The sequence below is a fragment of the Hippocampus bargibanti genome, linkage group LG08, assembly GCF_051943395.1.
Source record: "Hippocampus bargibanti isolate YZ-2025 linkage group LG08, ASM5194339v1, whole genome shotgun sequence".
Taxonomy (NCBI): Eukaryota; Metazoa; Chordata; class Actinopteri; order Syngnathiformes; family Syngnathidae; genus Hippocampus; species Hippocampus bargibanti.
In genome coordinates, this window is record NC_142741.1 from 2,733,426 (window position 1) to 2,760,784 (window position 27,359).

Consider the following 27,359-nt stretch of genomic DNA (forward strand, 5'->3'; position numbering starts at 1 on the left):
AATCGCGTTAAATGACAAAACTAAAAATAGAAATACAGAATTGAATCCTAATGTAATTCTGTATATTTTAAATTCTTATTTATGGCACAGATGCAATATATTCAAAACTGACGATTTACATTGTTTCGCTTTCGGCTTTTATTTCTTCTTCGTTTCTAAAAATAGGTTGTCAGTGCTTCTTTTTAATAGTGCCCTCTACAGTTCAAACTGAAACACATCACTTAAATGCGTTGTTCAAGTTTCGGAAATATTTGGCAAAACTATTGGAAAAGCATACTCTTAGATGTTGGATTGGGTTGGATTATCGTTTATTAGCTTCGCAATGGAGAATTTACATTTCACAGCTGCAAAATGATGAAAATAAGAGGAAAGGTAAGGTAGTACGAGAAAAACAAAATACAGTAGCTGATGTATAAGCAGCCGCTCTCGCGGCCGCCATCTTGACGTCAAAAACAACAACAACAACAAAACTAAATAAGAAATAATGTGACACGAAACAAAAGACACAGACAGTCATTCAATCTTAAACACTTTCTGAATCATCTTTCTTGTATGTAGCGGTTCAAGATGAAAGAGGAGAGGATCAAAACGTCCTTTTCACCACTGGATCAGTTATGGTAAATGCACGTCTGCTACAAGCTAAATGTTGAAAACAAACACGAAGCATCCGTTGACCATGTTATGGCAGGTTGTTGTGTTATATTTGAGGGAAACGTAGGAGATTTATTTTGTGTATTTCAACAATATTTTATTAAAACACATTTTGATTACAATTACAATAATTTTGCATGATCAAGTACTGAATTAGTAATTGATATTTTGATGAGTAATAAAATGTAAATTATTGTTCTTAGTCGTAGTTGTATTGATGAATCCTGTGTTAAAAGACATTCACACATATACACTGATACCTTGGCTTTCGAACTTAATTGGTTCCCAGACAGTGTGTAAGAAACGTGTGTATCCCAAAAAATAATTTCCTATAGGAAACCATTAAAATGAGAATAATCCGTTCCCAGGTCCTCATAAAACATAATTTTCTACTTTCTAATTTTCTAAGCCTTAAAACTACACAAAACATGCATTATTTTATGTATAATAAATGTGCTATGGTATTATAATTAAAGAAATAAACTGTACTGTATAATAAAGTCTTTTGTGCAAAACGATAATAAATCAAATGCTTAGGATCGTAGAACATCTCAAGAGGTGGGTTTTTAGAATGTTTATTATTTTTCCCCAACCAAGAAATACTGTCACAGCTCATATAAGTGATGAATGGCCCCATGTTGACGTATATCATACAGCATGGATGGGGGAGGGGGTTGCCAACCTATCATTCAACAAAGCATTCTTTTGTGTCACAAGGTCTCCTTTAATTACTTCTTGCCTGCAGCTTTGCAATACAAAGCCCCTTCACCTGGAAAAAGTGGGCGAAAAGGTCCTCGAATCCATCGCCTGCAGTGCGAATCGTACCAACCACGGTGGGAGGAGGACTCTGAAAGGTCAATGATGGTCATCTGTGGAGGTCAGAAGGCGAAAAGAAGGCCCGTGGCTAGCTGTTTTTTTTTCCTTGGAGGTAAAACTTTCTTTTTCAGTGGCATTCTTTTGAAGGAAGCAAAGTCAAGTGCAGATTCCAAACACGAGAATACTTTCACTACCTGGAGTTAGTTAGTTTTTATTGGTTGCGGCCGTTTTTTTATGCCTACTGACATCAGCATTAGCAACAATCCCAGCAATGAGGCATGCACTTATAACAGCGTCAATTTGTAAATATTTGTAAATATTGGATTGGATTAGCCTTTATTAGTCTCACAGTGGAGATTTTTTTTTATTTCACAGCAGCAAAGTGATGACAGTAAGGGGGAAGGAAAGGAAGAAGTAGAAAAACAAAATACAGGAGCCGCTGTAAAGGCAGCCACTCTCGCGGCCGCCATCTTGAAGTCAAAACAACAACAGCAACAAACGAAATAACAAATAATGTCACACATCATAAAAGACTCAGACGGTCATTCAAGCTTAAGCTATCTATTAGCTACCTATCTATTAGCTAGCTATTACTAGCTATTAGCTAGCTTGCTTTCTATCTGAATTATTCCGGGTTGACTGAAGGCCTGGCTAGCTATCTGTTAGCTATCTATTAGCTGTCTAGCTTTCTATCTATTTGAGTTACTTCCGCGTTGAGTGAAGGCGTAGCTAGATATCTGTTAGCTATCTATTTGAGTTACTTCCGGGTTGAGTGAAGGCCTAGTTAGCTATCTATTAGCGAGCTAGCTTTCTATCTATTTGAGTTACTTCCGGATTGAGTGAAGGCCTGCCTAGCTATCTGTTAGCTATCTATTAGCTTGCTAGCTTTCTATCTATTTGAGTTACGCTTAGAAATCAAATGTATTATTATTATTATTATTATTATTATTATTATTATTGTTATGAAGAACTTTATGCACCCTCTTTGTTGCATGAATCAGTTATAGATGAAAGAGGAGAGGATCAAAACGTCCTTTTCACCAGTGGATCTGGGACGTCATGGTGAAATGTCTGCTACAAGATAAATGTTGAAAGCAAACACAAAGCTGTAGCATCCATTGATGAAAAGAGATTGTCTCACATCTCCTGTCCCACGTAAATCCGCGACCATCACAAAGGTCAATAAAACCACTTTATTATACCGTACATTTTATTTCTTTAATTATAATACCACAGCACATTTATTATACATGAAATAAAGTTTATTTTGTGTAGTTTTAATGCTTTACAAAGTAGAAAATTGTGTTTTATGGGGACCTGGGAACGGATTATTCTCATTGTAATGGTTTCCTATGGGAAATTAAGTCTTGGGATACACACTTTTCGCCTTACTCTGTCTGGGAAGTTCGTAAGCCAAGGTATCACTGTAATCACATTTTCAACCTTTTTTTTTCTCTTCCACGCAATGTTCTAGTAACTAAACTGCTTTCTTGTTGCCCTCAGGCAAAATAGAGAGAGAGAGAGAGAGAGTGGGAGAGAGGGAGTCAACATGAGCAAGAATCCATTCAATTGGTTGGGTGGTTCCTTCCTTTTAAAAGAAGTGTGCATACTCAAGTTCTCCGACTCTGCTTCCGAGAAGGACGACATCGCTGTTGCTGCTGATGGATAGTAAATGACCGCGCCGGTGCTTTTTTTGTGCAACGTGGATAGTGCTGCAGGTCCAAACAACACATTGAAATACTGCAACATCTCAAAGTAGGTAGAACAATAAATTGTTTTTTTTTTTTCCTCTTTTGACACTTTGTTGATGGCATGCATTTAGTTTGTCGTTGACCATCCATTTTTTTAACATTTATAGTCGCGACAACTATGTTCGTCTCCTTGGAATCGGTGTTTTTGGCGACGGCGCTGGCTTGTGTTTGGGCTCAAGATTTGCCTGATGAAAAAAGAAGCAAATCTCGGATCAAAATCATGACTGGCAATATTTATGATGGGCAAGGTAAGGAAAATAAAATTGTCGACAATATCCGTTTTTAACCCTTATAAAAATGCTAATTAATTCGTCTGCGCGCGATATGTCACTGTCATAGATAGATCCACAAAGTCAAAAACAATTTGGGTGAGAATGTTGGAAACATATTGGAACACTGAACAGTAAAAAAATGTGAGAAAATATCACAAATTTACCACTAAAGGAAATATAGTGATACCTCGGTTCACGAACCCCTTGGCTTACGAACTTTTCGGTTTACGAACGTTAAATTTATGAAACATTTACCTTGGCATACAAACTTTTTTCGGGATACACGCGGAACTGCCACAATGAGTGATGTGTCGTTTGCGAACGAGTCCATTCTTCTAACAACAAAATTGCAGCCGACTGTTTCTGTCTTCTATTCCCCGCCCCCAGTCTTCGGTTAAAGCCATGTGATTGGTCAAGAATGCAGTAGTGAGGGGAGGTGGTTTAAACATTAAAGAGACAGGCAGACAACAGTGAGAGAGTTTCAACTTTGATAGTTCAAAGGCAGAGTGTAGACTGCAAGGTTAAAATATCCCATCAATCAGGCGCCAAAAACAACCCGCACAACTCAAAGTTAAAGTCAGCTTTATTGTCAACTCTGTTTCGTATGGAAGAAGAGAATCTAAGGTTTTTAATGCTGTATTGAATGTTTATGTAGACAGTACAGTTTATTTCTTCGATTATAATACCATCGCGCATTTATTATACATAAAATAAAGTATATTTTGTGTAGTTTTAAGGCTTAGAAAATTACGAAGTAGAAAATTATTATTATAGTCGAACGGATTATTCTCATTTTAATGGTTTCCTATGGGAAATTAATTGTTGGGATACACACTTTTCGCCTTACACACTCTGTCTAATCATACTGTGTTTTGTCCAGCTGGCCCCATTTCAAACTCAGATAACTCCAGACCCATATAACTTAGGAATTAACTCTTTTTGTTTTCATATGAAAGAAGAGAATCTAAGGTTTTTAACGCTGTATTGAATGTTTATGTAGACAGTACAGTTTATTTCTTTAATTATAATACCATAGCACATTTATTATAAATAAAATAAAGTATATTTTGTATAGTTTTAAGGCTTACAAAATTACAATGTAGAATTTTTTTATGGGGACCTGGGAACGGATTAGTCACATTTTCATGGTTTCCTATGGGAAATTAATTTTTGGGATACACGCTTTTTTGCCTTACGCACTCTCTAATCATACTGTGTTTTGTACAGCTGCCACCATTTCAATCTCAGATAACTCCAGACCCATATAACTTAGGAATTAACTCTTTTTTTTCATATGAAAGAAGAGAATCTAAGGTTTTTAATGCTGTATTGAATGTTTATGTAGACAGTACAGTTTATTTCTTTAATTATAATACCATAGCACATTTATTATAAATAAAATAAAGTATATTTTGTATAGTTTTAAGGCTTACAAAATTACAATGTAGAATTTTTTTATGGGGACCTGGGAACGGATTAGTCACATTTTCATGGTTTCCTATGGGAAATTAATCTTTGGGATACACACTTTTTTGCCTTACACACTCTCTAATCATACTGTGTTTTGTACAGCTGCCACCATTTCAATCTCAGATACCTCCAGACCCATATAACTTAGCAATTAACTCTTTTTTTTCATATAAAAGAAGGTTTTTAACACTGTATTGAATGTTTATGTAGTCCTAAAACTCAATATTCTGTGGGTCCTGCAATTTGAGTGACAATGACAAAAACCCTGGCACTGGAGTGGACACATTTTTTTTTTTTGCACATTGTCTAGCAGTGAATGAGCTTCTAAACCACAGGTGTCAAAGTCAAGGCCCGCGGGCCAAATCCGGCCCGCCACATCATTTTTTTCGGCCCGCGAAAGCAATTCAAACGTGTTAAATTCCATGATGATTGCTAAAATCTGAGCCAAAATGTCATATTTTTGGATGTCAACCACAATAAAAGTCATTATTCTTGACTTCAGATTTGAAAACGAGTTATTCATTAATTTGCCGTGTGCTCTATATGTAATATTTGAAGGGATTTAAACATTCTAATGGGTTCCCCAAATTCATAACGGCCCTCGAGAGGAAACCATAACTACAATGTGGCCCGCGGCAAAAAAATGACTTTGACACCCCTGTTCTAAACAGACTTTTCATCTTTCTTCATGCAGCCATCTTGGATGAGGACTGTAGCTTGGAGCTCGCCTTTCTCTTGGATAGCTCCGAGAGCGCCAAAGACAACCACGAGCAGGAGAAGCAGTTTACCATCAACTTAGTGGATCGACTCAAAGGCTTGAAACTACAGACGGGGCGCAGTTTGAGTTTGAGGGTAGCCTTGCTCCAGTATAGCAGCACTGTCATCACCGAGCAAAGGTTGAACGAATGGAGAGGCACGGAGAACTTCAAGAACCGAGTCGCTCCCATCGTTTATATCGGCCACGGCACCTACACTACCTACGCGATCACCAACATGACCAAAATCTACCAAGAGGAATCCACTCCGGGGAGCATCAAAGTGGCCGTGCTCCTTACCGATGGCTCCTCGCACCCGAGGAACCCGGATATTTTCTCTGCAGTTGCAGAGATCAAGAACCAGGGTGTGAAGTTCTTCACTCTGGGCATTACCAGGACGGCGAACGAGCCCTCCAACGTTGCTCACCTGCGCCTCCTCGCAAGCTCTCCCGTTTCTGACTTCCTCCATAATTTGCAGGACAAAGATATTGTGGAAAAAATGGCGACCAAAATTGTGAGTATTTTGGTTCTTTTTTTTTTTTTTAATTACTTTTAGAAATAATTGGATAATTTTCATGCTTTTATAAATGTCCATCCAACAATTTTCGAACCCGCTTGTCCTCAAGATGGTCGCGGGTGTGCTGGAGGTATCTTTGGGAACGAGGCGTAGGGCACCCTGCCTAATATTTTTGATTTTTAATGTACATTTGAATTCATATTTATTTATTTACTTATTTATTTAGTCAATTAGTTGGTTAGTTGTCTATTTATTCCCCGTTTATTTATTTATTTATTGTATGTGTTTTTATTTTTTATGTAAGTATGTATGCATGCCTGCATGTGTTTATTTATTTATGTAATCCCTATTTATTTATTTATTTATTTATTTATTTATTTATTCGGTCAATTAGTTGGTTAGTTGTCTATTTATGCCCTGTTTATTTATTTATGTATTTATTTTATTTTTTTATTTGCTAGGTTATTTATTTGCTTGTCTATTTATTTATTCCCTATTTATTTATTCATTTATTAGTTTGTTTATTTACAAGTTTGTTTATTTATTTTTATATCTGTTCTTATTTATTTTATGTATGTATATATGTATTTATTTACTTAGTTGTCTATTTATTTATTTCCCGGTTATTTATTTATTCATGTACTTTTCAATTTATTCATTTATTTATTTATTCATTTATTTATTTGCTTGTCTATTTATTTGTTTGTCTATTTACTTATTCCCCATTTATTTATTCATGTATTGGTTTGTTTATTTACTATTTATTTTTGTATCTGTTCTTATTTATTTAATGTATGTATATATGTATTATGTATGTATTTGTTTACTTAGTTGTTTATTTATTCCCCATTTATTGATTGATTGATTTGTTTATTTATTTATTTATTTACTTTTCTATTTATCCATTCTTTCCCCATTTATTTATTTACTTGGCTATGTATTTATTTATGTATGTATGTATGTATTTATTTATTTATTCATTTATTTATTGATTTATTTATTTATTTATTTATTCATTCATTTATATTCAAGTGACAGTCACAAATACCTTTCTTATGACATTTTTTTTTTCCATTTATTATGTTTGTTTGAACCAATCGGGTGTATAGTGCATTTTTTTTAAATAAATATATACTAATTAATTTTAAAACAAGTAAATGAACAAAAATAATAAATCAATTGTAATGCCATTTGCTTTTATTTACAGACGGACCTCGCTGATGAAGGAGTAAGTATTGCTTCACTTTGAAGCCACAATCGCTTCCCATTTTCTATTTGATGATGAAACATTATACTAATTCAAAAACTAACATTACATATCTCCTTTCTCTTTCTTTTTTTCCAGTGCCCACTGGCTCAGAACTGTGCCTGCGAGAAAGGCGAAAGGGGCCTCAGTGGGCCTGCGGTGAGTAGTATTTTTCAAAGGTGCTTATAAATGAAATGTATTATTATTATTCCTGTATCTATTACCTAGCTAGCTAGCTTTCGATCTATTTGAGTTACTTCCGGGTTGAGTGAACGCTGGCGCGTGTGGCTGCCACTACTCACCCACAGAAAAAAATTATCCCGTGACTGTAAAGTGACCTTGAGAGGTTTGAATGGTGCTTGTAAATGAAATGTATTATTGATTATGAATAAACAGACCTCTAAAAAATACATAAATATATATAAATAAACCAAAACATACATAAATACATATATAAATACATAAATATATATAAACAAATAAATACATAAACAAACACTTAAATAAATGTATGTATGTATGTATTATTATTCTGTTATTATTCTGTATTATTATGTATTATTATTATTATTATAAATACATGTATAAATACATAAATAAATGCATAATTAAATACATAAATATATATAAACAAACAAATACATACATAAATACGTAAATAAATACATACATAAATATATATAAACAAACAAAAATACATAACTTACAAACATACAAACACTTACATAAATACATATATAAATAAATATACAAATACATAAATATATTTAAACAAACAAATAAACACAAACAAACACATAAATAAATACAGACATAAATACATACATAAATCACTATATAAATCACTCACTGTATATAAACAAACACTTAAATAAATACATACATAAATACATATATACATACATAAATACATATATGCATAAATAAATACATAAGTATATATAAACAAACAAATAAACACATAAACAAACACATAAATAAATACATACATAAATCACTATATAAATCACACTATAAATCACTCACTGTATATAAACAAACACTTAAATAAATACATACATAAATACAAATATACATACATAAATACATATATAAATGCATAAATAAATACATAAGTATATATAAACAAACAAATAAACACATAAACAAACACAAATAAATACATACATAAATACATATATACATACATAAATACATATCTAAATGCATAAATAAATATATAAATAAATACATAAGTATATATAAACAAACAAATAAACACATAAATAAATACATACATAAATACAGATATAAATACATACATAAATCACACTATAAATCACTCACTGTATATAAACAAACACTTAAATAAATACATACATAAATACATATATAAATACATATATACAGACATAAATACATATATAAATAAATAAATAAATATCCAAACACATAAATATATTTAAACAAACAAACAAACACATAAACAAACACATAAATACAGACATAAGTACATATATAAATCACACTATAAATCACTCAATGTATATGTGTCTACATGTGCAAATACATCCAGTATGTAAATGTATATAACTGAAATGAAGCAGGTTTTGCTAACTCCACATAGGGCAAGCAGTATACAATATCGCCAGATTGGTTTTTTTTTCATGCCCGTACTTGTACCTTTGACATAAGCATGTAAAATCCTATGCATTCAAAGTTTCCTTTGTGCATTGGATTTTCTCAACCTTCCACTTCGATATCCTGATGCAAACTCGCATTCAAAAAAAAAAAAACACTGGCAAACGCTTAGCGGGCCGCTGACAGACACTTGTACGACCATTAACCAGGTGTTTTCTCCACAAGAGAGAATTCTTGAAATTCTTCCGTTCAGACGAGGCTGCTCTCATAATTGCTCTTATTGGTTTAATGGTCATGAAACAACAAATGTCTGGGGGACAGCAACTGTCATGGATCCAGGTGCGTTTCGATGTATTGACCCCCCCTGCCCCCAGAGGGCGAGACCAATCATGCCCTATTTATGCTCCAGACGTCATCGCCAAGTGACTCATAGTGTCATGCAGAAGTGCAGGTACTCAAACAGCAGTACATTGACCCCCCCCCCCCCATCTCCCACTCCAGTTTGCCTAAAAGTGTATTTTTTTTCTTTATACACTGATACCTCGGTGTACGAACCCCTTGCCTTACGAATGTTTCGGTTTACGAACGTTAAATTGATGACAATATTACCTTGGCATACAAACTACTTGTCGGGATACACGGATTATACTCATTTTAATGGTTTCCTATGGGAAAGTAATTTTTGGGATACACACTTTTCGCCTTACAGTTTTTTTTTCTGTGGGTGAGCAGTGGCAGCCACACGCGCGAGCATTCACTCAACCCGTAAGTACTGTAACTCAAATAGATAGAAAACTAGCTAGCTAGCAAATAGATAGCTAATAGCTAGCGAATAGATAGCCATTAGCTAGCGAATAGATAGCTAATTGTTATTGTTGTTATTATTATGGGTGTTGTTGTTTTACTGCACTTGTCGCTTATAAATCAAATGTATTCTTCTTCTTCTTCTTCTTATTATTATTATTATAAATGAATGTATTCTCATCAAGCGAGCTGCTAAATACCCAACTATGATTCTGTTTCCTTCTCCAGGGGAAAAAAGGTCGTCCAGGAGAAGATGGAGCCCCCGGGCTAAAAGGACAAAAGGTGCGCGAATGCATTGAAACTCTTCAACTAACAAGCATTTAAAAAAGTTATTTATACCTTTTTCTCAGGACTCGGGGTTGCACACCTGAGAAAACAATCATGATGTAGCCAGATAGCCAGCCAGATAGACAGCTAATATATCGGCATCCAGACAGCTAATAGATAGTAATTAGATAGCTAACTAGGTAGCTAGATAGCCAGCCAGATAGACAGCTAATATATCGGCAGCCAGACAGCTAATAGATAGTAATTAGATAGCTAACTAGGTAGCTAGATAGCCAGCCAGATAGACAGCTAATATATCGGCAGCCAGACAGCTAATAGATAGTAAATAGATAGCTAACTAGGTAGCTAGATAGCCAGCCAGATAGACAGCTAATATATCGGCATCCAGACAGCTAATAGATAGTAAATAGATAGCTAACTAGGTAGCTAGATAGCCAGCCAGATAGATAGCTAATATATCGGCATCCAGACAGCTAATAGATAGTAATTAGATAGCTAACTAGGTAGCTAGATAGCCAGCCAGATAGATAGCTAATATATCGGCATCCAGACAGATAATAGATAGTAATTAGATAGCTAACAAGGTAGCTAGATAGCCAGCCAGATAGATAGCTAATATATCAGCATCCAGACAGCTAATAGATAGTAATTAGATAGCTAACTAGGTAGCTAGATAGCCAGCCAGATAGACAGCTAATATATCGACATCCAGACAGATAATAGATAGTAATTAGATAGCTAACAAGGTAGCTAAATAGCCAGCCAGATAGACAGCTAATATATCGGCATCCAGACAGCTAATAGATAGTAATTAGATAGCTAACTAGGTAGCTAGATAGCCAGCCAGATAGATAGCTAATACCCAGATAGATATAGAATATATAGCCAGTTAGATAGCCAGTTGACAGCTAACTCTGTACCTTACACAGTGGAATGCAAGCTACTACTACTACTACTACTACTACTACTATTACTACTACAACTACTGAGACAACAACTACTACTGCTAACTACTACTACTACTACTACTACTACCACTACTACTACTACTACTCCGACTACCACTACTACTACTACTACTAATAATAATAATAATAATAATTTCCTTTTGGCTTTAATAATAATAATAATAATAATAATAATAATAATAATAATAATAATAATAAGTCATAAATATACAATCACACCATTAAAAAAAAATTAAGGCTAAAAAGGTAGCGTGTTGCATGATGTCATTTTGTTACACTCAATTGGTGTAATAGAGTGACTTATAAATCCAAAAACATACAATAATATATAATAATTATTATCATCATAAAATCTAATAATAATTTTATTATCATGACTCAATATCATGGTGACGTTACAGGGTGAAGCTGGAATAAGTGGTTCACCCGGGCGAGACGGCGCTGAGGTAACTGTACCACACATTTCATTCAAATCTGTATATATTGTTTTGTGTGTCTTACACTTTAATAGCTAATAATCAAATATATTTACAGGGGAAATCAGGTTACAAAGGTGAACAAGTAAGTGATGCGTACAACAGAAATTTTTAGAGAATACAGTTGGCATGAATATGGTCATCTATCCGCAGGGTGAACGTGGCGAGTGCGGCACTCCGGGGATCAAAGGAGACAGAGTACGACAACATGAATAATTAATGAGTACAGTAATACCTCGGTTTACGAACCCCTTGGCTTACGAACATTTCGGTTTACGAACGTTCAATTTATGAAGACGTTACCTTGGCATACAAACTTTTTTTCGGGATACACACGGAGCTGCCACAATGAGTGATGTGTCGTTCGCAAACGAGCCCGTTCTTCTCACAACAAAATGGTAACCGGCTTGTTTTGGTCCTCTATTCCCCGCCCACTGTCCTCAGTTAGAGCCACGTGATTGGTCAAGAACGCAGCAGTGAGGGGAGATGGTTTAAACATTAAAGAGCCAGGCAGACGACAGTGAGAGAGTTTCAACTTTGATAGAGTGTAGACTGCAAGGTTAAAATATCCCATCATTCAGGCCCCACAAACAACCCGCACAAGCCATCTGTACACTTGATGCAAAAAGCTCTCAACCTAGCTAAACTAACACAATTGATGAGGAACAAGGTAAAATTATCGCAGAGAAAGCACCTACAAGGGATCATTCCTCAAGATGGTGAAAGAAGGTTACGTTCCTCATCAAGTGTTTAATGCTGATGAAAGCGGCCACTCCATTCCATCAAGCCATCAACGACCATCGCAAAGGTCAATAAAACCACTTTATTATACAGCACAATTTATTTCTTTAATTATAATACCATAGCACATTTATTATACATAAAATAAGGTATATTTTGCATAGTTTTAAGGCTTACAAAATTAGAAAGTAGAAAATTATGTTTTCTGGGGATCTATACATACCTAAAATATATTTTGTGTAGTTTTAAGGGTGAGGTTTTAAGACTTAGAAAATTAAAAAGTAGAAAATTATGTTTTATGGGGACCTCGGAACAGATTATTCTCATTTTAATGGTTTCCTATGAGAAATTAATTTTTGGGATACACACTTTTTGCCTTACACACTCTGTCTGGGAACCAATTAAGTTCGTAAGCCAAGGTTTCACTGTATCTGTACATTCTAATTTGTGTCTTTTGTTATCATGTGACCTGCCGCAGGGTCCCGAGGGTTTGATTGGTGGAAGAGGACTGAGGGGACTGCAGGTTAGTAAATATTATTAACCAAGTAGACTTGTGTGAAAATAGTCTAATAATAATAATAATAATCATCATCATCATCATCATACATTTATAAGCGCCTGTTTTGAACTGGATGTTATTTTTGTTCAGGGGCTACCAGGACCACATGGAGACGTTGGGCCAGAGGGCCCACAGGGAAAACAGGTTAGCGTCTTTCCATTTATGTATTTATTTATTTATGTATTTATTTATTTTTCCTATTTTTGTCTATTTGTTTGTTTTTATTTTTGTCTGTTATATTTTCTGCATGTACACAGTATGTATGCATGTATTTATTTTTTTTTTGTTTATTTGTCTCTTGTATTTCTATCTATCTATCTATCTATCTATCTATCTATCTATCTATCTATCTATCTATCTATCTATCTATCTATCTATCTATCTATCTATCTATCTATCTACCTACGTACTTACCTACCTAGAAATTATTCATTTACCTATTTATTTATTTATTTTCTATTCATCATTTATTTATTTTCTGTTTATTTATCCACTTTTCTATTTATTGATTTATCCATTTATTTATTTGTGTTGTATTTATTTATTTATCCACCTTTATATGTATTTACTTATTTTTATTTTTATTTTTTTTTTTTTATTTGAGCATACTTTCTGCTACCTCACAATTTCCCAGATCATCACTTTTAACAACAGGCTGAAATTATACCGCTGAATTTCCACGTGCGCCACAGGAAGATGATTGCCCCCAGAAAAGACCCCTGAGCATGCATTTGTTGACGTTCCCCAATTATTATGATCGCAGTGAAAAAAATGAACCGTCGGAAAAGAATCGCTCACCTTGGATTGAATCCAGTTTTTAAATTGTAAACTGGGGGATTGCCAACGGCAGCGTTTCTTTTATGTATAACATGCAATAACTGACTACTGGATATGTTCTCGTGTGAAGATGCGTGTACGTACAACATTTCCACAGGCGTAAATCATGCCCTTGCGTATTGATGTAGTTTGGATTGGATAGACAGCAGTGCGTCGAGAGTCATCTGACTGATTATTTTTTTTTTTTAGAAATGGGGCGATTTGGACAATTTTTGTTTTGACACATAAGTGATGCACAAGGTATTGAAGTACAGTGATACCTCGGTTTACGAACCCCTTGGCTTACGAACTTTTCGGTTACGAACGTTACATTGACGAAAATTTTACCTTGGCATACAAACTATTTTTCGGGATACACACGGAGCTGCCACAATGAGTGATGTGTCGTTCGCGAACGAGCCCGTTCTTCTTACAACAAAATGGCAGCCGTCTGTTTTTATCCTCTATTCCCCACCCTCAGTCTTCGGTTAAAGCCACGTGATTGGTCAAGAACGCAGCCGTGAGGGGAGGGCGGTTAACAGACAGAGAGAGAGTGAGGCCGTTGTCCAAAAAACAAACTGGCGTCTTCGGTTAAAGCCACGTGATTGGTCAAGAACCCAGCAGTGGGGGGGGGGGGGGGGGTTAAAAATTAAAGAGACAGGCACACAGAGAGAGAGTGAGAGAAAACACACACACACACACGAAAGATGACAGCGTTTTAAACCAAAAAACAAAAATGAAAAATAAAACAAAAAACATTAAAAAAGGTTAGAAAATTGATAGAAAACAGTGACATTTAGACTTGTTTCAACTTAGATAATTCAAAAGCAGAGTGTAGACTCAAAGGTTAAAATATCCCATTAATCAGGCTCCACAAATAACCCGCACAAGCCATCTGTACACTTGATGCAAAACGCTATCAACCCAGCTAAACAGAACACAATTGATGATGAACTAGGTAAGATTATCGCAGAGAAAGCACCTACAAGGGATCATTCCTCAAGATGGTGAAAGAAGAAGGTTACGTTCCTCATCAATGTGTTTTCCATTCCATCAAGCCATCAACGACCATCACAAAGGTCAATAAAACGACGTTATTATACAGTACAGTTTATTTCTTTAATTATAATACACATTTACTATACATAAAATAAGGTATATTTGTGTAGTTTTAAGGCTTAGACAATTAGAAAGTAGAAAATGATGTTTTATGGGGACCTGGGAATGGATTATTCTCATTTTAATGGTTTCCTATGGGAAAATAATTTTTGGGATACACACTTTTCGCCTTGCACACTCTGTCTGAGAACCAATTAAATTCGTAAGTCAAGGTATCACTGTATGTGTAATCCATGTACAGTAGTACCAGTGTTTTTTTTTTTTTTGTCCAACGTTACAGATGTGAACAGCATTTTATCTTTTTATGCACCTTTCCTGTCTCAAGGTTACATATACCCTTCGACATTGTAACTTGACTGAAACCAACAGATTGAGCTCAAAACGTGTCCTGACATGCGAGGAGATGACTGATAAGCCGATATTTTCATGACAGGGGGAACGTGGACCACCCGGCCCTCCAGGTATTCAAGGAGAAACTGGCATTGGGATGCCTGGACCAAAAGTATGCAGAAAGACATATTTTATGCCTCATTTTTTTGTCCTAACGATGTGTCATTTGCAATTTCATTCTTGTGAGTGTTAATACATCTTATTATCTAATTTTTCGAGGGTGACATGGGATTCCAGGGGCGGTCAGGTCCTCCCGGTCCTGCAGGTATTGGTGCACATGGTCCACCGGTGGGTTCTTTTCTGAAATTAATTGTCCATTTATATTTTCATTACAACACCTTTTTTTAACCAACATTTTATGTCTGATATGAAAATTTTATTTTTTTTGCAGGGACCTCAAGGGCCACAAGGTGTTCAAGGGGAAAAAGGACCAACTGGTGAAGGCCTTCCTGGCCCAAAGGTATGATATTGGATTTGATTAGATTTACCTAAATTAGTCTCGCAGTGGAGAAATTTACATTTCACAGCAGCAAAGTTATTAAGGGAAGAAGAAAGGAAAGTAAGAAATAGATCAAATAAAATACAGGAGCTGCTGGAAAGGCAGCCACTCTCTCACCGCCATCTTGAAGTCAAAAGAACAAAAAAACTTAATACAGTGAGACCTCAACTTACGAACTTAATTGGTTCCCAGACAGAGTGTGTAAGGCGAAAAGTGTGTATTTCAAAAAAAAAAATCCCATAGGAAACCATTAAAATGGGAATAATCCGTTCCCGGGTTTCCATAAAATGTACTTTTCAACTAAATAAGCATTAAAACTACACACAACATACCTTATTCTATGTATAATAAATGTGCAATTGTATTGTAATGAAAGAAATACACTGCATTGTATCATAAAGTCACTTTATTTACATTTGTGATGGTCATTTATGGCTTGATGGAATGGCGTTGGAGGTCGAAGGTCAAAGGGAATTGCTGTTTGGAAAGAGAGGCGCATTACATGAGGACTGTAATGAAAGAAATAAACTGTGCTGTAAAATAAAGTTTTATTTACCTTTTTGATGGTCGTTGATGGCTTATGGAAGGAGAGTTACCTTCCATAAGGACTGTTGGTAACTTTTCGGTCGTGTGCTTCCGCCGAAGATCACTCCGCCAGCCGTGGTGGGTGTGTATTATGAAAATAGTGCTTATTATAAGGTTTAATGTTCATAAATTTGACGTTTGTAAGACAAAACGTTTGTAAGTTGAGGTGTTTGTAAGTTGAGGTCTCACTGTAACAAATAATACGACAACACAAATATAACGTTTCGAAGATAAAGTGATATATCTCGAGATTTGCTGATGCATTGAATGGGTACAACCTAAAGAAGTACAGATGACAGCTGAAGAAACCTTCTCATCGACTAAAATGGCATTTTATTACACAAACTCCAAACTGCTGAGGTCTACATTTTAAAACGTATTGGAGGGAAAAATCCCCCTGGAAGGGGGAAATCATCTTGACATGAGATGATCTGAAAGGAAAAAGAAATCCTAACTCCCATTCCTTTCAGGTTGGATCATCTGAATGAAGTGGCTAACAGGAGCCAACACGCTCGTCTTCTTGGGTGTCTCGCTGAAGAACAATACACACTTGGCAAGGACCCAATATCCATCAAATGGTTCTGATGTAACCAGGACTCCTTTTGTTCCATAGGGGGATCGAGGGCTCCCGGGTCCGAGGGGATCGAGAGGACAACAAGGTGCGGGGATTAAAGGGGAACGGGTAAGTCATTTGTTGTTATTTCTGTGTAAACTCTCAAACGTACAGGAGTGGTCCATCGATGAAAAGGTTTCTTCAGCCGTCATCTATACTTCTTTCAAGTTGTCGGACGTTTCGCTTCTTATTGATTGCCCAATTTGCCCTGTTAAGCCTATGTTAACTAAGCAGTCTATTGTACGAACGATCCAAATTGTTATGCTGATGCGGTGATACCAGGGCAAAATGGGCAATCAGGCCAGTCGTCAGTCAGGACAATAGAAGTAATCAGTGGAGCTGCAGGGATTAGTCCTCTGCTCCCCCAACCCGAGAGCAGGGACCATATGTTTCAAATGTCATACTAGTTACACCATTTGAAGGATTCAGACACTTACTCTGCTCCGTTCTATGACTCTGATACTTTCCTATCAGGGCGAACTGGGGCCTCCAGGTCCTCCAGGGCCCACCGGGCTGACAGGAGTAGGCATACAGGGAGAAAAGGTCAGCAAATCAATTTACATTTCTGTCACTTCACACCCTAACACCTACACTTACCATTTTTGGGAATGACTAAAATGAACCTTGATGACTATCCAGGGAGTAGAGGGTCCAAGGGGTCCACCAGGAGTAAGAGGGCTTCCAGGAGAGGGTCTGCCTGGACCAAAGGTTTGTGGGAACGGCTCTCGAGACGCATACGTCAGTACATAACATACATATGAAAATATATGAACGATAAATCTCTAGATCAGTGGTTCTTAAACTGGGTTCGATCGAACCCTCGCTGTTTGATGAGTCGGTGTCAGGGATTCAGTGGATCCTCCACCGTAGAGGTCCACCCCGCAGTCTAGTCTGCAGTTAGTGGGCACAGACATTGAAAGAAGGGTTCGATGCATGAGCATACGAAACTGGTGGGGTTCCGTGGCTCCAAAAAGATTAAGAACCACTGCTCTAGATCCTTTGTATCGAGGACCGACTTTTTGGTTCTTTCTCAAGGGGGATCAAGGCTTACCTGGAGAGCAGGGATCGCCAGGAGAGAGAGGTATTGGTGAGGCTGGTGCAAAGGTGAGACAACTCATCCTACGAAATCTTCTTGCTGATGAATAGATATTGATACTATTTGGCTGAACGTAAAGTTGCCTATTATTGAATGATTTCCTTGTAATGATATAGGGAGAACCCGGTTCTGCTGGCTTAGGTGGCTTACCTGGTCTCCCAGGAGAGGATGGGGCACCGGGGCAGAAGGTACGGAAGATTACCCTGACTCTGGTTTGAACCAAATGAACAAAAAAAGCCTCTGAATCCCACTTCTAGGGGGAGCCCGGTTTTCCCGGTTCAAGAGGTTCTGAGGGACCTCCGGGAATCGGCACTCAAGGAGAGAAGGTCTCTATTTTGGTTTTGGTACTGAGCATGGTCAATCTCAGCAAAGAACAGTCACACAATAAATGTTTGGTACTCCTTCAAAGGGGGACCAGGGTCTGAGGGGTATCCGGGGTTTACATGGACCTCCAGGAATCTCAGGACCCTTTGGTCCAAAGGTACGGAATCAATGTATCATCAATGACATGTTTAGTATAAAGAAGTTTACATCACTTCCCAACTAAAACACAAATGAGCTGATGTTCTCTACCAAATACTTGCTAGGGTGAACGTGGGGTACCAGGACACCAAGGCATTCCGGGCCAGCCGGGACGATCCGTAACTGGTCCAAAAGTGAATAACTGACTGTTTATTCATCAATTTGTACTGTCTTGTAAACTTCTTGAACTTTTAGCTCTATATTACTCCAACTAATCCCCACTATGGCTTCAATTTATTGTCTACAGGGAGATGTAGGTCCTGCAGGTCCACCTGGACCGATTGGTGAAACAGGCCTTGGACTTCCAGGTCCAAAGGTAGATGTGTTTTACGAAATCAATGCAATTGTGTTCCTCGAATCATCTCAACTGGGTTTTTGTTCCATCAGGGAGATCGAGGTAATACCGGTCCACATGGTCCACCTGGTCAAAAAGGCGAAGGCAGCCCAGGACCTTTGGTCTGTAAAACCGTCCATGTGGAGGTTAACATTTTAGACAGTCTTTGATATTGCTAACAAGAAGACATACTGTTTTTAAGGGCCTACCAGGATTTCCAGGTTTACCAGGAGAACCGGGCCCAGAAGGAATAGGAATCCCAGGACCGAAGGTTTCAGTTTATACATTGACCATTTGACATGGTTTCACGTTATGTTGATAGGATGACTTGGAATCAGTTTTTCACGTCTATTCCAGGGTGACATTGGTTTTAGAGGATTGCCGGGTTTGCCCGGACCACCTGGAGAAGGAATCCAAGGACCTCCAGTGAGATCATCATCAGATTTTTTAAGCATATATCCGTCAAATTGTGTGATTGGCCTGAAGTTTACACTGAAAATATGATTTTAAAAACATTCCATGACACAAAGGTCTTTATAATCTGCTTGTTCTTTCTGAAATTACGTTGGCTATTGCCATTTTTTGGTCTGGATGAAGACTGGAACCTGAATTATTGACCATGTTTGGTCTTTAAATGTGTTTCAAGGGTAACGTTGGCAGAGCAGGACCTCCTGGTCCAAATGGACCACCAGGAGAGGGTATTCAAGGACCAAAGGTAAACATCACCAGTGCTTTGCATCTCGATTATTGATAGAACTTCGGATTTACTATCTCTGAATGTTTATTGATCTCATTTCAGGGGGACCCTGGAACCCAAGGTTTGACTGGACCGAGAGGGCCGAGAGGAGATGGATTTCCTGGAGCTAAAGTATTGATTTTTGACCGTTCCATATACAGTAAAGTCTCGTTATATCGATATCGGATATATCGATAGTCCCGGTTATATCGATAGTATTTCTATGCACGCACTGAGAAAATTACATGCAAACAGGGTCGGATATATCGATAGTCCTGGTTATATCGATATTTTTTCGGACTCCCTTGAATATCGATATAACGAGACTTTACTGTATAATCTCCAGGATGGGATCGGTTGATCTGATGAAAGGATATTTCAATACAGGGTGACCGTGGTTCTCAGGGTGAGAGGGGAATGAAAGGTTCTAAGGGAGATTTGGGAGATCCGGGACTTCCTGGTGAAGCAGTATGTCAAAATAAACTTTGCTCAGCAAATGATATCCAATAGATAGATCTGTAAAAACAGATGTTAAAACTGTAACACTTTCATCAAATCACAGGGAAAAACAGGAGCAAAGGGAGACGTTGGCCTTACAGTAAGTTGATTTAAAAATATCTCTGATTGCATTAGAGGTTTAGTTCTAATGCGGTTTGGTTATGTTTTTCAGAGAGAGGATATTATTAAGCTGATAAAAGAAATTTGTGGTAAGTATGAATTTATATGTTTGTGTTGGGAATACCGGTAGTCAAGTGGTTAGCACTTCACAGTGCAGAGCTGGTGAGGTCAAGTCAACACAAAGGAAAATAATAAACACAACAGGAACATAAAAATGTTGCACAAAACAAACGTTGCACTTTTGTACACAGAAAGTACAAAGTCGGCTTTCATTTTTGCATTTATTCGCCCATGAGACGTTTGTTCAGATTAAATACTTGTCCATTAAATGCTTGTACACAAACCAACTTCATGTGAACACTTTTGAATGCAGGTTGAGCACCACATATCTGGCTGGCTATTTAGCTAGCTAAATATATAGCTATCTAGCTAGCTGGTTATCTATACGCTATCTATCAGCTAGCTAGCTAGCTTTCTATTTATTTGAGTTACTTCCGGGTTGAGTGAACGCTAGCGCGTGTGGCCGCCGCTGCTCACCCACAGAAAAACTTAGCCTGTGACTGTAAAGTGACCATGAGAGTTTTGAAAGGCACTTATAACTAAAATGTATTCTTTATTATTGTTATCTATTAATAATAAAAAAATAATAATACTAATAATAATACATTTCATTTTTTTAAGCGCCATTCAAAACTCTCATGGTCACTTTACAGTCACAGGCTAAGTTTTTCTGTGGGTGAGCAGCGGCGGCCACACAGGCTAGCGTTCACTCAACCCGGAAGTAACTCAAATAAATAGAAAGCGAGCCTGCTAGCTAACAGCTAGTCGGCTAGATACCTAGCCAGCTAGCTAGCTAATAGATAGCCAGCTACATAGCAAATAGCTAACTAGCTAGATAGCCAGCTAAATAGCTAGATAGCTAGTCACAGAAAACATTTTTTTTTTCTGTGGGTGAGCAGTGGCAGCTATTTGAGTTATTCCGGGTTGAGTGAAAGCTGGCGCTGCTCACCCACAGAAATAAAACTTATTCTGTGACTAGCTATCTAGCTATTTAGCTGGCTACCTAGCCATCTATTTGCTATCTAGCTGGCTATCTATTAGCTATATAGCTGGCTATCTATTTTCTATCTATTAGCTATTGAGCTAGCTGGCTATCTAGCTCGCTATCTATTAGCTGTCTGGATAGCCAGCTATCAGCTATCTATTAGCTAGCTAGCTAGCCTTCCATTAATTTGAGTTATTCCGGGTTGAATGAACGCTGGCGCGTGTGGCTGCCGCTGCTCACCCACAGAAAAAAAACTTATCCTGTGACTGTAAAGTAACCTTGAGAGTTTTGAAAGGCGCTTATGAATGAAATGTATTATTATTATTATTATCATGTACAGTAGATACCAAGACTCTGATCTCAGAATCACAAAACTGTAATATCTGTGTTTTGCCGTTGTCAGGATGCGGCGTCAAGTGCAAAGAAAGGCCGATGGAACTCGTCTTTGTGATCGACAGCTCCGAAAGCGTCGGTCCGGACAACTTTGAAATCATCAAAGATTTTGTCACCAGGCTAGTAGATCGGACCACCGTGGGACGCAACGCCACTAGAATCGGCCTTGTTCTCTACAGCTTGGATGTTCATTTGGAGTTCAACTTGGTTCGGTATACGAACAAACAAGATGTGAAGCAGGCTATCCGAAAAATGCCTTACATGGGCGAGGGAACCTATACCGGCACCGCTATCAGAAAAGCCACCCAGGAGGCTTTCTACAGCGCCCGGCCCGGTGTCAGGAAGGTCGCCATCGTCATCACCGATGGACAGGCGGACAAGCGAGAGCCTGTTAAACTCGATATCGCCGTGAGGGAGGCCCATGCTGCAAATATCGAGATGTATGCTCTGGGTATCGTCAATTCTTCGGATCCGACGCAGGCGGAGTTTCTGAGAGAACTCAACCTTATTGCCTCTGACCCTGATAGCGAACACATGTACCTGATTGATGACTTCAACACTCTACCAGGTAAAAATGGCATTTAAATCGAAAAAAAGATGGTTCCAAAGCACTACTTTTGTCCCCCGTGAAGCTCCTCAACTAACTTCAACATAGTGGTGTCACGAGATGGTTCCAAAGCACTACTTTTGTCCCCCGTGAAGCTCCTCAACTAACTTCAACACAGTGGTGTCACAAGATGGTTCCAAAGCACTACTTTTGTCCCACGTGAAGCTCCTCACCTAACTTCAACACAATGGTGTCACAAGATGGTTCCAAAGCACTACTTTTGTCCCACGTGAAGCTCCTCAACTAAATTCAACATAGTGGTGTCACAAGATGGTTCCAAAGCACTACTTTTGTCCCCCGTGAAGCTCCTCAACTAACTTCAACATAGTGGTGTCACAAGATGGTTCCAAAGCACTACTTTTGTCCCTCGTGAAGCTCCTCAACTAAATTCAACATAGTGGTGTCACAAGATGGTTCCAAAGCACTACTTTTGTCCCACGTGAAGCTCCTCACCTAACTTCAACACAATGGTGTCACAATATGGTTCCAAAGCACTACTTTTGTCCCCCGTGAAGCTCCTAAACTAACTTCAACATAATGGTGTCACAAGATGGGTCCAAAGCACTACTTTTGTCCCACGTGAAGCTCCTAAACTAACTTCAACATAATGGTGTCACAAGATGGTTCCAAAGCACTACTTTTGTCCCCCGTGAAGCTCCTCAACTAACTTCAACATAGATTTCCTGTTATTGCATCATGTTTTTAGGGTACAAATAAATTTACACAATCTCCAAGTACAGTATATGAATTTGCAAATGCTAAACTGCGAATAAACGCCAGTTTACAGATTAATAAGCGATCAAGAGGATTCAAAATAATTACAATACAATACAATACATATTGATTTATATGGCGCTTTAATTGGTTCATCGATTGTTCATCGATAAAGGAGATATTTTTTTTCATCTTTAATTTTGTGTTTTCAGCCCTAGAGTCTAAACTCATCAGCCAGTTCTGTGAGGATGAAAACGGTGCCGTGATCTACAATCGCATGGCAAACGGGCACTGGAACGGCAACAACGGAGTCGCTATTCACGGACATAACGGATACGGACAGCATTCTAATGGTTTCAATGGTGGCTACGGAACAACTAAGAATGACGGAAACGGGAATGGTTACAATGAGGAAGTCATAAGTGTCAGACGTACCAACAGCCATGGCCGTGGAGACACTTTCACGCTACCCATCAGTGCTGATCCACTTCCTATTCAGGTTTTTGCCAGAATGATTTACAAATACAGTGAGACCTCGGTTTACGAACCCCTTGGCTCACGAACTTTTCAGTTTACAAACGTTACATTAATGAAAATTTTACCTTGGCATACAAACTATTTTTTGGGATACACACAGAGTAGCCACAATGAGTAGTGATGTGTCGTTAGCGAACGAGCCTGTTCTCCAAAAAGAAAATGGCAGCCGGCTTGTTTTGGTCCTCTATTCCCTGCCCCCAGTCGTCGGTTAAAGCCACGTGATTGGTCAAGAACGCAGCAGTCAGGGGAGGTGGTTTAGACATTAAAGAGACAGGCAGACGACACAGAGAGAGTGACAAAATGGATAGAAAACAGTGAAATTTGGACTTGGACTAATTCAAAGGCAGAGGGCAGACTGCAAGGTTAAAATTCCCATCAATCAGGCTCCACAAATAACCCGCGCAAGCCATCTGGACACTTGATGCAAAAAGCTATGAACCCAGATAAAGAGAACACAATTGATGAGGAACTAGGTAAAATTATCGCAGAGAAAGCACCTGCAAGGGATCATTCCTCAAGATGGTGAAAGAAGAATGCTACGTTCCTCATCAAGTGTTTAATGCTGATGAAACCGGCCACTCCGTTCCATCAAGCCATCAACGACCATCACAAAGGTAAATAAAATGACTTTATTATACAGTACAGTTTGTTTTTTAAATTATAATACCATAGCACATGTATTATACATAAAATAAGGTATATGGTGTGTAGTTTTAAGGCTTAGAAAATTTGAAAATTATGTTTTATGGTGACCTGGGAACGGATTATTCTCATTTTAATGGTTTCCTATGGGAAATTATTTTTTGGGATACACACTTTTCACTTTACACACTGTCTGGCAACCAATTAAGTTCGTAAGCCAAGGTATCACTGTAGTGATATCAGATACAAAGTAAATACTGAAATTGTTGTTTTTTTGTGTGTCTTAGGTGGAAGAGGACGATGACGGTGAAGATTTAGACTTGAGGGCCCATGTGAGGGCCAGTGGCAGTGTGGTTGTAGTGAACAAAACAGCAAGTTTGTCACGTGTGGCGGAAAACTCTGTCTCCAAAGAAGCAGTTTTATCATCAACTTCTTCCTCCTCCCTCTTCTTCATCATCATCATCATCCTCCTCTGCACGATCTTCATCCTCAAACTCCAATCAGCTGCAGCGGGCGGTGAATCCGGTTTTACCTGAAGGTGAGTACTGCTTCCGATGAACTCATTGTCAGAGATGTTCGATCGGACACTCTGGACACAGGCTCGAACATAGGAAGTCTTTTACTGCCGGCAGGGGACGCAGCCATCCAAGACAGACGCCTAAATTCTGCAGCCCTCTGCCAAGCTATTTATTGAGAGTACATGCAAATTAAAGTAATACATTAGTAAAACTGTTTTAATTGGTTGTCTTTCCCTGAACCGATAGATTTGTAACCTGGCTAATGAGCTCTTCCTGTGAAGGAGTTTCAAGTCGTAAATTGCTTCGGTGATAAAGAGTTTCCCAAGTCCTAAATTCTGTCCAAGGCCTCCTAGATGAAGATGACAGATTAACAGACTGTGTCTGTTGACCTCAGATTGACCCCATGAAACTTTTAAATATGATAACTTCTATTCTGTCTAATCTCTGTCACTCATTCACTGCCAGACTATGTACAAAAATATGTCCAATCCATTGCCAGGGTTTTTGTCATTGTCACTCGAATTCCAGGAACCCACAGAATATTGAGTTTTGGGACTATATAAATCAATGAAAAGGTTTCCATCGATGAAAAGGTTTCTTCAGCCGTCATCTGTACTTCTTTGAAGGTGTCAGTTTGAAAGGGGTTCAATTTTGATACTTCCTACAACCGACTTCTTAGGCAACATAGGCTTAGTTATGCTGATGAGGGGATACCAGGGCAAATGGCGCAATCAGGCCAGTCGTAGACCCCATACTCAGACAGGACAATAGAAGTAATCAGTGGATCCGCAGGGAGTGGTCCTCTGCTCCCCCTCAACCTGAAAGCAAGGACTAATCATAGCAGAGTCTGGCACCGCCACGTCTGGACAGTAGGAATATATATAGGGCCGAAACTCCCAGCAAAAGATTTTAGTTCGCTGACGAAGCCTCTTGGATAAGAAGTGCGCTGAAGAAACCTTTTCATCGATTATCATTTACAGTATTTGTATGTATAAATATTATCAATTCCCGAATACATTTGCAAATGAGTTAATATAATCACATTTTATGCTATTACAAGGATTAATTTTGAGTTTTTTATTCTCTCCGACAGAGGTTCCACTTCGAGATCCCCGCTGTAACCTCAGCTTGGATCAAGGGACCTGCAGAGCGTATAACATCCGTTGGTATTATGATAAACAGGCTAATTCATGCGCACAGTTTTGGTACGGAGGCTGCGCCGGGAATGAGAATCGATTTGAAACTGAAGATGAATGCAGGAAGACTTGTGTTATGTTGATGTTTTTTAACGTCATGTAGATTTACTAAAAACAATTATGTTCCTTAGCTAATTCATTGTCGTAGTTAACTCATTAATTGTCATCATAGAGAAGGAAGAAAATACACATTTTACCATACAATCTATCTGTGATGACTTTTTTTTTTAATGAAAATAATGTGGCGAGATCACGGATTCAACACCAAAATAAAACAGTACAGTGATACCTCGGTTTACGAACCCCTTGGCTTACGAATTTTTCGTTTTACCAACGTTAAATTTATGACAATTTTACCTTGGCATACGAACTTTTTTCGGGATACACACGGAGCAGCCTCAATGAGTGATGTGTCTTTTGCGAACGAGCCCGTTCTCCTAACAACAAAATGGCAGCCGACCGTTTTTGTCCTCTATTCCCCCGCCCCCAGTCTTTGGTTAAAGCCACGTGATTGGTCAAGAACGCAGCCGTGAGGGGAGGTGGTTTCAACATTAAAGAGACATGCATACGACAGAGAGAGAGTTTCAACTTTGATAGTTCAAAGGCAGAGTGTAGACTGCAAGGTTAAAATATCCCTTCAATCAGGCTCCACAAATAACCCGCACAAGCCATCTGTACACTTGATGCAAAAAGCTATCAAACCAGCTAAACAGAACACAATTGATGAAGAACTAGGTAAAATTATCGCAGAGAAAGCACCTCAAGATGGTGAAAGAAGAAGGCTACGTTCCTCATCAAGTGTTTAATGCTGAAGAAATTGGTCACTCCCTTCCATCAAGCCATCAACGACCATCACAAAGGTAAATAAAACCACTTTATTATCCAGTACAGTTTATTTCTTTAATTATAATACCATAGCACATTTATTATACATACATACATTTATTATACATAATATTATAAAAAATAATGTATATTTTATGTAGTTTTAATGCTTAGAAATTTGTTTTATGGGCACATGGGAACGGATTATTCTCATTTTAATGGTTTCCTATAGGAAATTAATTTTTGGGATACACACTTTTTTTCCTTACACACTCTGTCTGGGAACCAATTAAGTTCGTAAACCACGGTATCACTGTAATATACGTAATTCACTGTCACCCTGTCATTGTTACATAAGCAGTGATATGACAAGTTACATGATCAGAAGTCATCACATGGAAGTTGTTATTAATTTCTTTCTCCATGAAATGTGTCATAAATTGGGACTTGTGTGACTGAGTAAATGTGTGTGTGTGTGTGTGTGTGTGTGCCTTTATTAATAAAATAATGAAACTAGTTTGGTTCTCTGTTTTTGTCTACATTTCCTGTCAGCCAAAAGCTCATTTTTCAGGGGAACACTACGGATATATTGTATGTTTTTTTTATGTTAGTAATTCATT

General features: G+C 37.9%; 1 protein-coding gene across 1 annotated transcript; it reads left to right on the plus strand.

Annotated features, from left to right (window-relative positions):
- The first annotated feature begins 3,011 nt into the window (after nucleotides 1–3,011).
- On the plus strand, nucleotides 3,012–27,238 carry col28a2a (collagen, type XXVIII, alpha 2a). Its single transcript, XM_089003025.1, is given in 36 exon segments — nucleotides 3,012–3,222; nucleotides 3,326–3,466; nucleotides 5,655–6,229; nucleotides 7,440–7,460; nucleotides 7,578–7,637; nucleotides 10,131–10,184; nucleotides 11,560–11,604; nucleotides 11,693–11,719; nucleotides 11,788–11,832; nucleotides 12,854–12,898; nucleotides 13,025–13,078; nucleotides 15,303–15,371; nucleotides 15,479–15,547; nucleotides 15,651–15,719; nucleotides 16,957–17,025; nucleotides 17,431–17,499; nucleotides 17,596–17,664; nucleotides 17,992–18,060; nucleotides 18,169–18,240; nucleotides 18,310–18,378; nucleotides 18,462–18,533; nucleotides 18,640–18,708; nucleotides 18,822–18,890; nucleotides 18,962–19,030; nucleotides 19,111–19,179; nucleotides 19,266–19,334; nucleotides 19,555–19,623; nucleotides 19,708–19,776; nucleotides 20,032–20,112; nucleotides 20,207–20,242; nucleotides 20,315–20,351; nucleotides 21,711–22,268; nucleotides 23,234–23,520; nucleotides 24,488–24,637; nucleotides 24,639–24,738; nucleotides 25,812–27,238. Coding segments are annotated over 35 exon segments (3,690 nt in total). The 5' UTR covers nucleotides 3,012–3,222; nucleotides 3,326–3,336; the 3' UTR covers nucleotides 26,018–27,238.
- Nucleotides 27,239–27,359: the final 121 nt, after the last annotated feature.